Below are 15,510 nucleotides of genomic sequence, written 5' to 3' on the forward strand. Positions count from 1 at the left end.
GCTGCTCTCAGCACTTGGGAAATGCGCCGGGGAACAGGTGTCCTGAGTCCCGTTGCTTGACCCTGTAGGTCTTGCATTTCTTTGCAGAGAAAGCCAGGTAGAGCTGCGGGAACAAATCGACAACCTGGCTACCGGTGAGTAAGCATCCCTATGTACTCGGAATCCTTCAGCTGGCTTTCCGGACCTTAGGTTTTGCCAAAGTCCGTCCCCTGGGCTGAGTTTCTGTCACTTCCTTGCAGCATGGCAACGCTGCCTCAGATTCCGTTAAGTTTCTAGTGACTGTGGTCCTTGTGGTGCAAGAGTGTTTTCCGTCCTACTTTGCCAAAAAACAAGACATGAGCCAGCAGGTATTAGTTGCACCTTACATTACGCCCACAGAGCTGTGCCGTATCAATGAGGATCAGAAAGTGGCCCTGGATCTCGATCCCTATGTAAAGAAGCTCCTTAACGCCCGGCGACGAGTTGTCTTGGTCAATAACATTCTGCAGAACGCCCAGGTAAAAGAATTTCCTGCCAGCAGTGACTGCTCTGCTTTGTAAGTTCTCAGTGTGTGTCTCCACTTTTCAAGGGATGTCTCCCGTCTCCAACTCAACGAAAGTCATTTTTCAAGTCTTTGGGGAAAGGAAGTCAACTAAATTAGGGTCTAGAACTGTTTATTCTTTTTTATTTCTTTAAATATTTTTATTGATTTCAGAGAGGGCGAGGGATAGAAACATCGATGAGAATCGATTGCACCCCAGTGGAGATTGAGCCCACAACTTGAGTATTTGCCCTGACTGACTGGGAATCGAGCCATGACCTCCTGGCTCATAGGTCGATGCTCAACCACTGAGCCACACCAGCCGGGCTAGAACTGTTTCTTCTCACTGCCCAGTGGCTCTTATTTACATTCTTATATACCTTAGGAGACCTACATTGAGATGGAGCAAGCGTAAGATATTTTACATGCCCGGTAACAGTGAGCTCTAAAGCCTTGCACAGAGCAGTTAAGATTACAAATTTGTCTTATAGGAGCGGCTGAGGCGGCTAAACCACAGTGTTGCCAAGGAAACAGCCCGAAGAAGGGCAATGCTGGATTCAGGAGTTTACCCCCCTGGCTCCCCAAGCAAGTAACAGAAGATGGGCCTCAGAATAGCTCAAGTACTATCCCCACCTGCCTCATTTCCTTCAGGACACCCTATTAACCCTGGGACACCAAGGCAATCCTATGGATTGTGTTTGAAGCACTCGAACAGTCGTACCCATTTATGTGGGGGTCCACGGAAATCTGTTCAGCAGGACTCAGGGTCCCAAAGGATTTATTCCAGCTCTTCCTTCCAAGAATGAGCTGAGACCTCGACATTTTTTAAAGGAACATACTCGTTTCACCTCTACCTTCAAATCTAGTTAACCAGGGAGGGGCTTCTTGTTACATGGCTGGCAAAGTTGGTAGTTGTTGGGGCCTGGGCAGCACACCCCTCTACCTGTGACTTCCCATTTTCCTGTTTATGCTTAGGATTTGGAGAGGGCAGGCAGTCACCCATCCACCCTGTTGTACATTTCACTGGCTTGAACACAGTAGTCTTGCTGGAACCATTTAATTCAATAAATGCTTAAACAATACTCGTTTACTTTGGTATATGGAAAGGTTCCAAGGATCTTTGTACTTGAATAAATTCAAATACAGCTTCAAATTGTGATCTAGCGTTCACAATGAAAATACTCGAGTAGCATTTTCAATTAAGAGTACAGAAAGCAAAAAGGGTGGCCAGATACCACAGAAATACAAGACCAAGAAAGAGCCCTAGTAGGAAGTACTTTATTTTTCTTAGAAAAAAAAAATTTCCAGGCATGAACAGTTGACATTTCAACAACAAAGTACTGGTTGAGAGAGGTTTCAAGGAGCTGGAGACTCTACAATATCATGAAGAAAAGTTGGTAACCTGCTTCACTAGAGATGGGAGACTTCTGGCTACTAAGTCAACATAAGAATTCAGCGGGATGACATTTCCTTCCGTGGTTTATTTTTATTTTCTTTCCTGTCTCCCCCAGCCCTCAGAAATAGAGCCCAGTAGCAGCTAGCTCAGGCTCCAATCTTCCCCTTGGGTAAGAAAGAGTGGAGAGAAGGGAGTCACTCCTGAGTCTCCATGCTTTCCTCCTCCTCTCCTTGAGGTGGTTCTTCTGTATTCTCCTCCTCTTCCTCCCCTTCCTTCTTCTCTGGTGGCTTCTCATAAGCCTTTTCTGAAGGTGTCACTATCACTCCATCCCAGGTAGATATTTCAGAAGCAAGATCTAGAAGAGAAAAAAGGTGTGATTTCAGACAAGTAGCCCAGCATACGAGTCATGATCTACACAGTGGAAGTATTAAGACATCTGAGTAGTGTAGAGTTTCTTTGTAGACCACAGAATACCCTAAAGAACCTCCAACCCAGGGATCACTCACAGCTGGCATCACCCTCCTGGCCAAGGATCTTCCTAAAGCCACCATGTGAGAGGATTCGGACCAGAGTCTGAGCTGTGTAGCAGACCATGTCCTGAAAGAGAGCAAAGTGAGGATAAATAAGCAAATATAATCAAAACACCTTGTTTGACTAACATTCTCATGAAAACAGAGATGAAGATAACCTTTCAATTTCAAGCCTAAAGTATATGAGAACCCCCATATCTTGACCCCTAAAGACCACATTCCCTTTGCCTTCAGACCCAGGAGTATTCAAGAATGGCGCACAACAGACCATTTCAGAGCTGTCCCAATACCTGCTGTTCCAAAGTCATGACCGTGTGTACTCTGAAGTTGCCACTCTCACAGGGGTCTGTGATACCCATTGACCCTGGCAAGAACAGCCCTGCAGCCAGAATCTGCAAGCAACGCCTGAAACACAGGGAGGTGTTAAAAGAGCAAAAAAGACAGTTTACCTCCAGTCCCAAACCCAGAGAAGCATGCTGTACCTGTATGCCACATTGAGGGCCAAAGGCTGTCTGGTGGGGTTGTTCATCACGGCATAGTGCCCCTGGAAAAGAATAAATCTGGTAGGTGTGCCATAAAACAAACTACAACTTTAAGCTATCATGAGGAAAATTGGTTATTAAGGCCAAGTCAACATGTTCATGTTCAGAAGGGATTCTGAAATGACTGCTCATCTAGTCTGTCCTTTCCGTTATTACATTAGTGAAATGACAGCAATAATAAAAAAGACAAAGGGGCATTAATAACGACTCTTACTCTAAAAAAATCTTTATTGGATTACTTGTCCAGCAATGAAATTTTTTTAAGCTTCACCAAACTTCAGATTCTGGTAGATGTCAGAGTATTAAATAGGGAAGATCAGGAACAACTGCCCTTTACTTACGAGTAGGTCAAGGATCCAGGGTGTAAGGGGCTCAAAGCCAGGAAAACGGATCCTCAGGTCCTTCAGAAGTCTGATGAGAACTTTAACTCTAAAGGTAGGAGGGACCCAGGGATTAAAAGTAATGACCATGTACTCCCACACCCGAGGTACACAGCTAAAGCTATTTCCAGAACTACACATTCTCTCCTTTCAATTTCAATTTGAATTTTGCTTAACATAAAATTCAGAACCCAGACAGAAGGTTGGAGCCACAAAAGTTCTGTCAGAGGAAGTACAGCAGTATCCTGTACTGTAGTTAGAAGGGTTAGGTTATCTTAGCTCAAACAGTGAGGGGGGAACTCACGTGGACTGAGAAGCATTTTCTTCAAACCAGCGGGCATGTCGGATGGCTGCTAAGGCACTCTGCAACACCTTGATGTCCACTAGAAGCATGACAGGCCAAGATGAAACATTCCTATCATTAAGCAAGCAATTCAACCCCACCACCACAGTTCAGTAACTTGGAAGGACGACAGGATAATGTAATTCCTAAACCACACCATGTTTGCCCTGGTCGGGTGGCTCGGTTAATTGGAGCATCATCCCATGCACCAAAAGGTTGTGGGTTTGCCCTGGCCACATAGCTCAGTTGGTTAGAGTGTCACCCCAATACATCAAGGTTGAGGGTTTGATTCCCCGGTCAGGGCACACACAAAAATCAACCAATGAATGCATAAATAAGTAGAACAACAAATAGATGTTTAAAATCAGTAAATAATTTTTTTAAAAGGGTTCGACTCCCAGACCAGGCACATACCTACATTGCAGGTTTAATTCCCTGTCAGGGTACATACAGAAGGCAACCAATCAATGTTTCCCTCCCCCTTTTCCTCTCTCACTAAAAAATCAATAAAAATACATGTCCTGGGTGAGGATTCAAAAATAGTAATGAAAATTAATAAACCACTCTGTTTCTCAGGTCAGCAAATCACTTGTCCAAAACTCACTACTTTTCCCCTAGACCAAATCTAGAAGCATACAAGATCCACAACGTTTTCCAAAAGCCTAACCCAACTCCGTAAGTATTTCCATAGTTCTTAGCCCTCAAACTGCTTTCCTGGTCATCCTATTTTGACAATTTCACTAGCATGCTGGTAAACCTGTCTCCAAATTACAGATGGAGAAAACAAAGTTTGGGAATAAACTTAGGTTGCAGAAGGTTTTATGTGGAATAGCAACAAGCTCAGTAAACTCAACAGCAACTGTATACCATCTTTTGAATTTCCTCTAAATTTCCCAGCAATGGGAAAAAAAAGGACTAACAATGGAGTTCTGGATCCAGTTTTCGGAGATTGGGTGGCACTGTTGTAATGAGAATCTTCACTGTAGCATCAGAAGAACTGATCTCAAAGCCAGTTTCATTGGTCAGCATGGTCAAAACTAAAAGAAAAGAAAAAATTCAAAAGTTCTAACTCTCAGATTTCCATTAGTGAATTGATAGGTTTTCAAAAGCAGCAAGAGTCCAGAATGAGGATTTAGAATACAGAGTTTTGAAAGTAAAGATCATGTCAACAAAAATAAAAAAAAAGTAAAGGAGATCAACAGGATTTTGAACAATGGAGATCTCGCCCACACTTCCCCAACATAAAGCTCTCCATTCACATTTCCTTCTGGCCAGACTTTGTTAACTGTACACTTAGAATGACAGATCTGGCTCTTATGACCACTAAATACGTGTTCAGCAACAAACTCAAACCTTCAGAAGGATCCTGTGCTCTTAGGCTTTCCACGACTTTGTTCCCTAGGGCAGCAACAGCTTCCACTAAAATGAGAGAAAAGGAGAGAAATTTGGGCTTTAAAGATCCCTATGCCTCAAATCCAACCGCTATGTTCTGTTTCCATAGCCAGAAAGAGGTATACTCACACGTTGGCAAAATCTTTAGGATTACCACCAGGTCAGCCACATTATGTCCTGTAGTCATTGTTCCCTTTTTATATGATCTAACCTGTCGCATCTCTTCAGTTTGCTGTTGGAAAAAAAGGATTTCGGAGAGAAAGGAAAAAAAGTGAAAAGACTGCCTAGTTCCTCTCAGAGCTCAGTTACAACACAGCTGCTTATTACCCAGATTTGGAAGCTGCACAGGTCAAATCATATCCCAAAACCATTAAGAAAAGCCTGATACATCATGGCTAGCTGAAAACAATAATACAAGTCTTGTCCCAAGATCAGTACCACAAAGGAATTCCATTGTACTTTCCCGTGTAGGCATGGCTTTGATGGAAGAATTAAAAAAAACAGGAGCCAATGTAATTCCCACACAACCGAGGCTGCCCTTTTCCAGGACTAAATCATCAAAAACTCACCACTTCAAATGTCCCTGGAGCCACAATCAAATTGTCAATCACATTGTTTATTTTTGTCACCAGAGAAAGGATAGAGGCCTGAAAAACAGCAGGAAACAAAAACAACCTAAGGTGAAAAATTATAAGCAACTTCTCAGTTTGAATTATTTCCCCCTAGTCCCTTCCATACAAGCTGAATCAATACCAATATAGGGCTTTGAAAACACTGACCCATCTGGCCTTGAATACACTAGAAGAAAACTTTTATCTCAAAGATAGATTCTCCAATAAAAATATGAACACATATGCAATCTGGCACTCTTCCTCCACCCACCATGAGAAATAAGGAGAACAATTTTAGAGTAGTCCATTTTGCTAGTTTTGTTTTCCATGGTTTCAGTTACCTGCAGTCAACTGTGTTAGGGAAATATTAAATGGAAAATTCCAGAAATAAACAATTCATAAGTTTTAAATTGTGCACCATCCCCCTCAGGACATGAACCACCCCTTTGTCTAGTGTATCCATGCTGTACATGCTACCTGCCCATAGCCCTGTCTGTTATCAGATCAACTGTGGAGGTGTCACCGTGCTTCAGTTCAAGTAACCCTTCTAGTAAGCTGCCTGAGGCTATGCCAGTGCCTGTGTCATTCACCTCACTTCATCATGTAGGCAGAGGATCGTATCATCCACATTATCACATGAAAAACAGTGAGCACAGTACAGCAGGAGATTTTGAGAGACCATATTCACAAAACTTTTATTACAGTATATTATTATAACTGTTCTATTTTAGAAGTTATAGTTATTTCTATTAAGCTCTTACTGTGTCTAATTTGTAAATTAAACTTTACCACAGGTACGTATGTATAGGAAAAAAGATAGTATATACAAGTCTCAGTACTATTCGCAGTTTCAGGCAAACAGTGAGGGTCTCAGAACATACACCCCATGTACAAGGCTGGGGGTGGAGGGAGAAGGAGGCTAATATAAACCTGTGAAGTTTAGGCTCTGATAACAGTAACCTCACCAGTAGTTACTCACCTCTCTAGCTTTCTCAGAGAAATCACAGGGAAAAAGCCAAAGGAATATACCTGTTCAGCAGAATTAGGAGCAAGGTCTTGATTTCTTTTCAGCAATGCCTCACTGAAGGAAGATTCATCAGGTGCTGGCTTAACCTGAGGGAAGGCCATTTCACACTAAACCAGAAATAAACAACTATTTAATATTTATCAAAATAATAAACAGCCCTGGCTGGTTTGGCGCAGTGGATAGAGCATTGGCCTACAGACTGAAGGGTCCTGGGTTCAATTCCAGTCAAGGGCACATGCCCCGGTTGCGGGCTTGATCCCCAGTAGAGGGTGTGCAGGAGACAGCCGATTATTGATTCTCTTCCATCATTGATGTTTCTCCCTCTCCCTCTCCCTTCCTCTCTCTGAAATCAATTATATTTTTAAATTCTTTATTGTTTAAAAGTATTACATAAGTCTCCTTTTCCCCCTTTACCTCTCCCCGGCTGCTCCCACCCCCCAGCACATGCCCTCACCAACCAGTTATGCTCGTATGCATGCATACAAGCCCCTCAATAAAAAAATATTTTTAAAAAATAATATACAGGGGAGATTACATTTCTGTTGCTACAACAGAAAAAATTGAAAACAAAAAATCTTACAACACTTGTTTTTACTTCTTAAGATGTCCAAACAAGGATACAAACTGGAAGAAACAGCCATAACTTAAGCTCTTGCCACCTTTACGTTAACAGATAAGCCAGAGATACAATAACTATTCATAACAAAGATTACAAACATGTTACTGCCCATAGTAGCCAAGGAATTAGCTTACCTACCCAGCTTATACTGTTTTTGTATGTAAAGCAACATGCAGCTGATTCAAAACCCCAACTCTATTCCCTAATCCCCTTTCCTCCTGCAACCACCATTTTAACAGGGAGATGCTGGGCTCCAGGAAACTGCAAGTGAAAAGTGGGCAGGCCCCATGTCTGTCACCGGGGAACAGACAGTGGTACTCACCAAGTAGAAATCAAACGGGATGTGGGGCACAAAGGGCCTGAACCTAAAGCAAGAGAAAGAGTCCAAATTACTAACTACCGAAGATAAAGTCGCTTAGCAGGAGAGCATGTGGCTTCTGAACCACAGCTGCATCTCACAAAGGCGGGTGCCTGAGTCCACCCCAGGCTCTTACTGGGGTGAGGACATGGGGAACGAAGCAGCGCAGAGAAGCCGGACACTCACCCTCCTCCCGGGCCTCCTCGGGAACCAAAGCGCCCGCCGCGACCTCGGCCTCTGTCGCCCCTGGAAACGCATAAAACAAAGAGACTTCAACTCGTTTCCCCACCAGCTGGCCTATCATTTCAAGCTTGCCGACCTCCATGTCCGCACTTTCCTGTGGAAACTAAGCATCCCCGTTCCCACTGGGATTCCTCCCCATTTCAAAAGCCCAACCTCACCCCTGACCTCGATCTGGAGACGTTCATCACAACCCACACCAGATAACGACGCCCCCCCCCGCTGAGCCCCTCCAAGGAGCACCCCATCATCCCCGGACACGACAACGCTGCCCCTTCAGAGACTAAAGGCTCTTCTTTCTTCATCGAGAGAGTGAACCATCCCCCGGGCACATCTGGTCAAGCACTTGGAGGATGAATGAGGCCGCGTTCAAGCCTCCTCGGGCCACATGGGGAGACGAGAGGGGTGTTCCTCCGGGAACCCGAGGACTCCCCTCGCCTGAACCCCCAGAAACCGGGCTGTGGAACCCTCCATCCAGGCCCGGGTTTCCCCGCCTCCGCGGCCTCCGATCGCCCCCACTCGCCCAGACCCGGAGTTCTCCGCTTTCAGGGCAGCCCCCCGGCACATGGTCCTTTCCGGCGCACCCTCCTCCCGGCCCACCTCCCCAGCGATTTCGGCCACATACCCCCCACCTTTCCAGACCCCCTCCGTGTCCTCACCTCATGGCGCCCTAGATCCTGAACAATGGAAGCCACACCAACCGCCCCTCTCCTCCGAGCTGCCGCCAGGCGCAGAGGCGGCGTGCCGGTATGCCAACAAGCCACGGCGCGATTGGCTCCCGCCTCGCCCCTCCGCTTATGCCTATTGGTTGACCGTAGAAAACGGGCTTGTAAACCAATTAAAAATCCCTGCTGCGTCAGGAACTAGCCAATCAGAATAGACTAGACAGTAATGACGAATTTTTTTTTTTTTTAACCAGACATTAGACGGCGCTGTGTAAAGAGATTAGGACAGAGATTACGTAGGAAGCTTTCTATAGGAACCAGGAGACGTTTACACCCGCAGCAGCAGAGTGGCGCAGCGGAAGCGTGCTGGGCCCATAACCCAGAGGTCGATGGATCGAAACCATCCTCTGCTAGCAGGACTTTTTTTTTTCCCCTTCACTAGAATAAAAGAGAATTTTAACTTTTTCAGTAAAAGTAAACGCCATCCTTCTACTTTTTCCTCCCTCAAAAAGTGCAATCTTTTGAAGCTGTTTTTGCCATTAGCAAGTGAAATGAGGGAATAGGAAGGGACATTAAGCAGCAATGGACACTACTCAGAAGAAGCGGCTCTGAGAAAAGGAGGCGTGTGTGGATTGAATCAGAGGGGAAAGCACTGATGGTGAGGGACTAGAAGGGAAACTGAGGCTGCTTCGGAAAGAGATTTCAGAGAAAGCGAGCAAGGGAAGAAGCAAGGAGAGAAGGACCCGGCCCATCCCCGTGGCAGTTTCCCCGCACTTCTTTCCTTTCCTCATTCTACAAACGGATGGTTTTACCCTTATGCGAGGTTTTTCCTATTTTATTGATTTTTTTACAGAGAGGAAGGGAGAGGGATAGAGAATTAGAAACATCGATGAGAGAGAAACACCGATCAGCTGCCTCCTGCACACTCCCCACTGGGTATGTGTCCGCAACCAAGGTACATGCCCTGACCGGATTCGAACCTGGGACCCTGAGTCCGCAGGCCAACGCTCTATCCACTGAGCCAAACCAGTTAGGGCTTACCTCATATTTTTTTTTTAAAGGATGTCATTTTTAAGGAAATTTTCAGAGATAATGTTGACTGAAAAATTAGCTTCAGAAGTTATTAGCTCAAGTTTGGGATATCTCAATCTTACATTATTTTTGAGTAATATATTCCGTCTATAGAACCAACTGAGGTGATGTTTTTATCACCTCAGTTTGCTCATACCCCTTTGCCCTGCCACTAGAGGCAATCTCTCTTCTGATTTCTGTGATCATAGATTAGTTTTGTCTGTTCTTGAACTTCAAATAAATAGACTCACACTGTATGTACTCTTTTTTTGCCCCAGCTCCAGTTTTTGCATTTATCAGTAATTTGTCCCTTTTTATTTGAGTAGCATTCCATTGAATAATTATACCACAGTTTGTCCTTTCTCCTTTTTTAAAATATATTTTTATTGATTATAGAGAGAGAGGAAGGGAGAGGGATAGAGAGATAGAAACACTGATCAACCGCCTGCTACAGGCCCCCCACTGTAGACCAAGCCCACAACCTGGGCATATGCCCTAACTGGACACACAGGTGACCCCTTGGTGAATGGGTTGATGCTCAACCACTGAGCCACATAGGAGTGTATGTCTGTCCTTTCTCCTTTTGATGAATTCAGGACCTCTAACCAACTGAGTCGCAGACAAACACATTTGGGTTGCCATTATAAATAAAACTGCTATGGACATTTTTTTTTTTTTTTGCAAAATTCTTGTGGTCAGATGCATTCACTTCTCTTGGGTAGGTGTAGGTATATATGTGCACACAATTTAATTATCTATATATTTTCAGTCCCACAAGACATTAATGTTTGTTAATTAAATTAGTGGTGATTTAGATTTACCATTTTTTAAACTTTATTTTTATTGTTGACTAAATTTACCATTTTTTAATTTTTTATTGATGAGAAAGAGAGAGATTTGTTGTTCCACCCATTCATGCACCCAGCCAGGGGCTGCGCTCTTGATTCCTTCCTGCAACTCCAATCACTCACCTGGAATAACATTCCTCCTGCTTGAGAATTAGTGTCCCTCTGCTGGTCGCTTTCTTGGTTTTGGTTTGTATGAATACATCTTTATTTCACATGTGTTTTCGAAGGACATTTTTTTCTGGGTATGGCTTCCTAGTTGGGAGTTATTTTCTTTCAGCACATTTACAATGTTATTTTACTGCCTATGGCTTCCCTTTTTTTTTTTTTCTTACAGTAAAGGTGGGAATTTATTGAAGAACAAGTACAGACTCCCACATGGGGAGAGGGAAAGAGTCCCACTGAGTCCCTTTTCCCTACAGTTTATAAAGGTTGCAGATGTTTGTGCCTTGATACCCCCTCTGATTGGCCACTATTCCCTTAGATTGGTTACTACAGCAACTCCTGAGCTTAAGCCTCACGTGAAGTTCCCTCCTTCTTCCTATGGCTTCCCTTTTTACTGTAAAAAAAAGTTGTCAATCTAATGTTTTTTCTTTTGAAGGCAATTAATACTCTTTTTTATATTTTATTTTATTTCCACTTTTTATGTTTTAAAGACTTTATTTTTTATTTAATTTCCTGCAGTTTCATTCTGATGGGTTTAGATATGGATTTTTAAAATCCTATTTGAGGTTTGTTGCACTTGGAATTTGTGGCTTAATGTATTTCATCTACTTTTTAAGATTCTCAGCCATAATCTCTTCACATATTGTTTCTATCCTATTATTTCCCTCTGTCTGGGCTCCAAATAAAGGTGTGTCAGACTTTCTCACAGTATCTCTATGTCTCTAACCTTCTCTTAGGTTTTTCATCCCTTTTATTGTCATTATGAGAGAGAAAAAAACATAGATTTGTTGTTCCACTCATGGCTGATTTCGTCTTTGTATGTGCCCTGACCAGGATGGAGCCTGCAACCTGCCACAACCTGGGCATATTGGGAAGTCACTCTAATCAACTGAACTACTCAGCCAGGGCTTTCTTCTGTTCTTTCTTTGGAATCATTCATTTGATTCTCAGTGTAGTCTAACTTGCTGTTATACCCATCAACTGGTTCTTAATTTTGGTTTTTGAATATTTTGGGTCTGGATTTTCTACTTCTAGTTTACCCTACTCTTAGGTTTTCCCTAAGAGTGCTGCCTTCCAGGATCATAACCCAAAACAGGATGGTGGTTTACCAGGAGTCACATCTTTGGGAACATTTGGATTCCAATTTTGTCTCACTTGCCCCACACAGCCCATTTTCTTCCACCAGCTCCCGATCAGCAAATGACCTCAAGGTAAAAGCAGTCCCACTGCTGATTTCAACTTCGTTTTTCTGCCCTTTCATGCTCTAACACCAATAATTCCTCACACTTGTACTCGTTCTTGATCTTTTAAAAAATATTTTTATTGATTTTGAGAGAGAGAGAAGGGAAAAGGAAAAATGGGGGGCCAGAGAGGGGGGAGGATATGATGCCTCCTGCACATCCCAGGGATCCAGCCTGCAACCGGGGCATGTACTCTGACTGGAAATTGAACTGACAACCTTTCAGTACATGAGACGACTCTCAACTTACTGAGCCACACTGTCCAGGGCTTGATTTTTAAAAGTATTTAATCCAACGTTTTTAGTTGTCTTCAGCTTAGAAATTAGACAAATTATTTAATCAAACATTATTGATGGAGGAGCTCAATTATTAAATTAGGTATCTAGCCCAGTCATTTCTCCTGAACTCCAGTTCCACTAATCCAATGACCTATTGGACACTTCCATTTAGGTTTCTGCAGGCACCTCAGACCTAGCAAACTAACATTGTTAACATCTCCCAAAAACCTGCTTCTTCAGCTTCTCAAAGAGTGGTTCAATGTCACCTAGACTTCGGTTATTTGTATATTGTCTTCTCTTCCTGAAGTTTAATTGATTCTACTTACAAAAAATCTCCCTATACTTAAAAATTTATGCATTAAAAATTTAAGAGGGTAAAAAACAAGGAAAAAGAACTAAAAAAAAACAAAAAAAAATTTAAGAGGATAGATCTCATGTCAGTGTTCTTTTTTTCTTTTACTTTTTTTTTTTTTTTTTTTTTACCAAAATTTTTTTAAGAGAATAGATCTCATGTCAGTGTTCTTTTTTTTCTTTTACTTTTTTTTTCTTTTTTGCTTAAAAGCTTGGGCTGGGTGTGGTGTCTGCCCTCTGACACAGACACAGAACTCATGTCAGTGTTCTTAACATACACGAACACAAAAGATTTTTTTTTTTTGCTTAAAAGCTTGGGTTGGGTGTGGTGTCTGCCCTCTGATGGAGGGACAGACACAGAGCTCATGTCAGTGTTCTTAACATACACGAACACAAAAGATACAAGAGCTCTGGCCAGTGTGGCTCAGTTGGTTGGAGGGTTCTCCCATGCACTGAAGGGTCTTGGGTTCAAGTCCCAGTTAGGGCACATACCCAGGTTGGGGGTTTGATCTCTGGTGGGGAGGCAACCAAGTGATTTCTCTCTCTCTTCTCTCTGTCTGTAAAATAAATTTTAAAAAAATCCTCAGGTGAGGATTAAAAAAAAAAGACACAAGGAAACTTTTGGAGGTGATAGATATATTTGTTACCTAGATATTGTGGCAATATTTTCACAAGTATATACATATGTCCATACTAATCTAATTGTATACATTAAATATATAGTTTATGGTGTGTCAATTATACCTCAACAAAACTGTTTTTTTAAAATCTCCCTAGTAAGAAAGTTGAAGTAATGTTAAGCTATGTCCTTCAAGCAATTTTATATTGCCTATGAACTTTCTGTTCTGTGATCTCTACGACAGTTTGCCTGGTAGTGTATGTGGAGGCTAATATTTCATCATGGAAACTTTCTACATTCGCCAAACTTTTTAAAATAAAATTTTAAGTGGCTTGCTGCATATCAATACAAAATTGACACATTAAAACAAACAAACAAAAAAATCACCCTGCTGGGCTGGTGTGGCTAATTGGTTGAGCATCAACATCAATGATGTTTCTCTCTCATCAATGTTTCTATCTCTCTAAACCTCTTCCTTCCTCTTTTTCTAAAAATCAATAAAAACATATTTTTAAAAAATCACCCTGGTTAGTATGGCTCAGTTGGTTGAGCTTCATCCAGTGCACGGAAAGGTCGCTGGTTTCAGGTCACATGCCCAGGTTGTGGGTTCAGTAGCTGGTTGGGGTGCATGCGGGAAGCAACCAATCGATGTTTCTCTCTCTCTCCCTTCCTTTCTCTCTCTAAATCAATAAAAACATATAAAAATATTAAATCTCCCAATCTCCTATCTACCTTTTATAGTCTCTGTAGCTCCCCTTATGGGACCAAGACAAGCCTGTCACACAAAAGCTTGCATAAGTTGCCATCTGCTGCCCTTTCTTGCCTCTCCTCCTCATTCATTCCTACATGTACACACCTTACATCACAGGTCAGGGTTGAAAACATAAACTGCTACTGCAGCCAGTAATGCCAATGAGTGAACAGGGTGGAAAAGAGCCATCATGAACTAAACATCTCAAGGAGGTCATGGATACTGGTTGCAGCTGATTGATCATGGATAGATGCAGGACATATATTATCAGCTCTCCAATATTTCAAGACAAGTCAGAACACCAAACATTCATGTGCCATCTGCTGATTTTTTAAAATTTATTTTAGAGAAAGAGGAAGGGAGAGGGAGAGAAAGAGGGAAACATCAATGTCAGAAAGAAACATCCAACAGTTGCCTCCCGACTGGGGATTAAACCTGAAACCCAGGAATCGAACCTGAGACTCACCCTTCAGTGCCCGGGCAGACCCTAGAAGCAAGTGAGTCACACCAGCGATGATGGCCCATTTTTAAGTTTGGGCTATTAAATGGAGAGAGAGAAAACGCAGACCAAACAAAATGTGCCTGCCATCCTAAGTTGGGCTGCTGTTTGCTCTAACCATAGAAATATTCAAAATTCTCCTAAAATTCTCTATATAGAAAACATACTTCAGTTTCTCTCTCTCTACACAGAATACCTTTCTCATCCTTCTACCCCTGTTGAATTATTTCTCCTTGAAGTTTTTCCTGGTCCCAAGGCAGGCAGAATAGTTTTCATCTGGACCTCTGCTTAATTTATCCATCTCTATATTACAGTGCTTAACGATATTACGTTATGACTGTCTGTCCCAAATAGAGCTCTTGAGGTACAGACTCTCTACCTATTTCTCTTTTTGCCCTTAGCACCTAGCTGGTGCCTAACCCTTACTAGGTCCCCTGCAACTGTTTGCAAGCCTAGGGTCCTGGCCTGGCCTGGGCGCCGGGTTGGAGAGCTTGGTGGCCCAATATCGTCAATGACGCCTACTGACCACTAGAGGGCAGACTGATTCTACAGCGGTCCGGTCTAGCCGCCCGGCCGTCAAGTAAGGACACCCAAACCTTCCCCTCCGCTGGTCACTTCCAACACTAGTTCTCGCCGCCACCACGAAACCCATTTTAGCAACCCTTCTCAACACAACACACACAGTTACATTCCCGGAGCGGCCCGGAGGTCACCCCTCTTCCCTCTCCAACCACCCGCACGCTCTCCCTCCTCGGCCTAATAACCCTTTAGGAACTAAAGAGCTAATTCTGCCCTCCCACCTGCCCCTATTCTCCGCCGATCCCTTTAACGGGGGTGGAGGGGCGTCCTGGAGGGGCTGGGTCATCAGGACCCTAGGGTTCACCTACTTTAACGTCTTTTCCAGAAACCCCTCACCCCCAGACACACACATCGCACACGCACACCTTTTCCTGCCGAGATCCCGGACCAGCGCCTCCTTCCTCCCCAGGCGGACCCCGGGAGGAGGGGAGGGCAGAGGCCCCCGGGGGTCCCCACACGCTTCTCCGTTCAGTCCTTCCGCGCGGCCG

General features: G+C 43.4%; 2 protein-coding genes and 1 non-coding gene across 3 annotated transcripts in view; 2 read left to right on the forward strand and 1 right to left on the reverse strand.

Annotated features, from left to right (window-relative positions):
• Nucleotides 1-1,602, forward strand: part of SNAPIN (SNAP-associated protein) — a 2,520-nt gene extending 918 nt beyond the window's left edge. Inside the window, exons 2-4 of the mRNA XM_005867699.2 lie at nucleotides 48-134; nucleotides 379-497; nucleotides 1,012-1,602. Coding sequence (XP_005867761.1) covers nucleotides 48-134; nucleotides 379-497; nucleotides 1,012-1,113 — 308 coding nt within the window. The 3' untranslated portion in view covers nucleotides 1,114-1,602. The remainder of the gene's footprint in view (nucleotides 1-47; nucleotides 135-378; nucleotides 498-1,011) is intronic.
• A 177-nt stretch (nucleotides 1,603-1,779) lies between these two features.
• Nucleotides 1,780-8,721, reverse strand: ILF2 (interleukin enhancer binding factor 2). The gene is made up of 14 exons (XM_005867435.2): nucleotides 8,618-8,721; nucleotides 7,905-7,964; nucleotides 7,683-7,725; nucleotides 6,744-6,848; nucleotides 5,673-5,750; nucleotides 5,233-5,335; nucleotides 5,065-5,130; nucleotides 4,632-4,748; nucleotides 3,673-3,751; nucleotides 3,330-3,417; nucleotides 2,929-2,990; nucleotides 2,737-2,851; nucleotides 2,423-2,513; nucleotides 1,780-2,271 (listed from the first exon to the last, which is right to left on the reverse strand). The coding sequence occupies exons 1-14, from the start codon at nucleotides 8,620-8,622 to the stop codon at nucleotides 2,111-2,113; spliced, it is 1,173 nt and encodes a 390-aa protein (XP_005867497.1). The 5' UTR covers nucleotides 8,623-8,721; the 3' UTR covers nucleotides 1,780-2,110.
• Nucleotides 8,722-8,964: 243 nt separating this feature from the next.
• TRNAM-CAU lies at nucleotides 8,965-9,036 on the forward strand. The gene has a single exon. It is a non-coding gene; the product is annotated as a tRNA-Met (tRNA).
• Nucleotides 9,037-15,510: the final 6,474 nt, after the last annotated feature.

The sequence above is a fragment of the Myotis brandtii genome, unplaced genomic scaffold (assembly GCF_000412655.1).
Source record: "Myotis brandtii unplaced genomic scaffold, ASM41265v1 scaffold250, whole genome shotgun sequence".
NCBI classification, from domain to species: domain Eukaryota; kingdom Metazoa; phylum Chordata; class Mammalia; order Chiroptera; family Vespertilionidae; genus Myotis; species Myotis brandtii.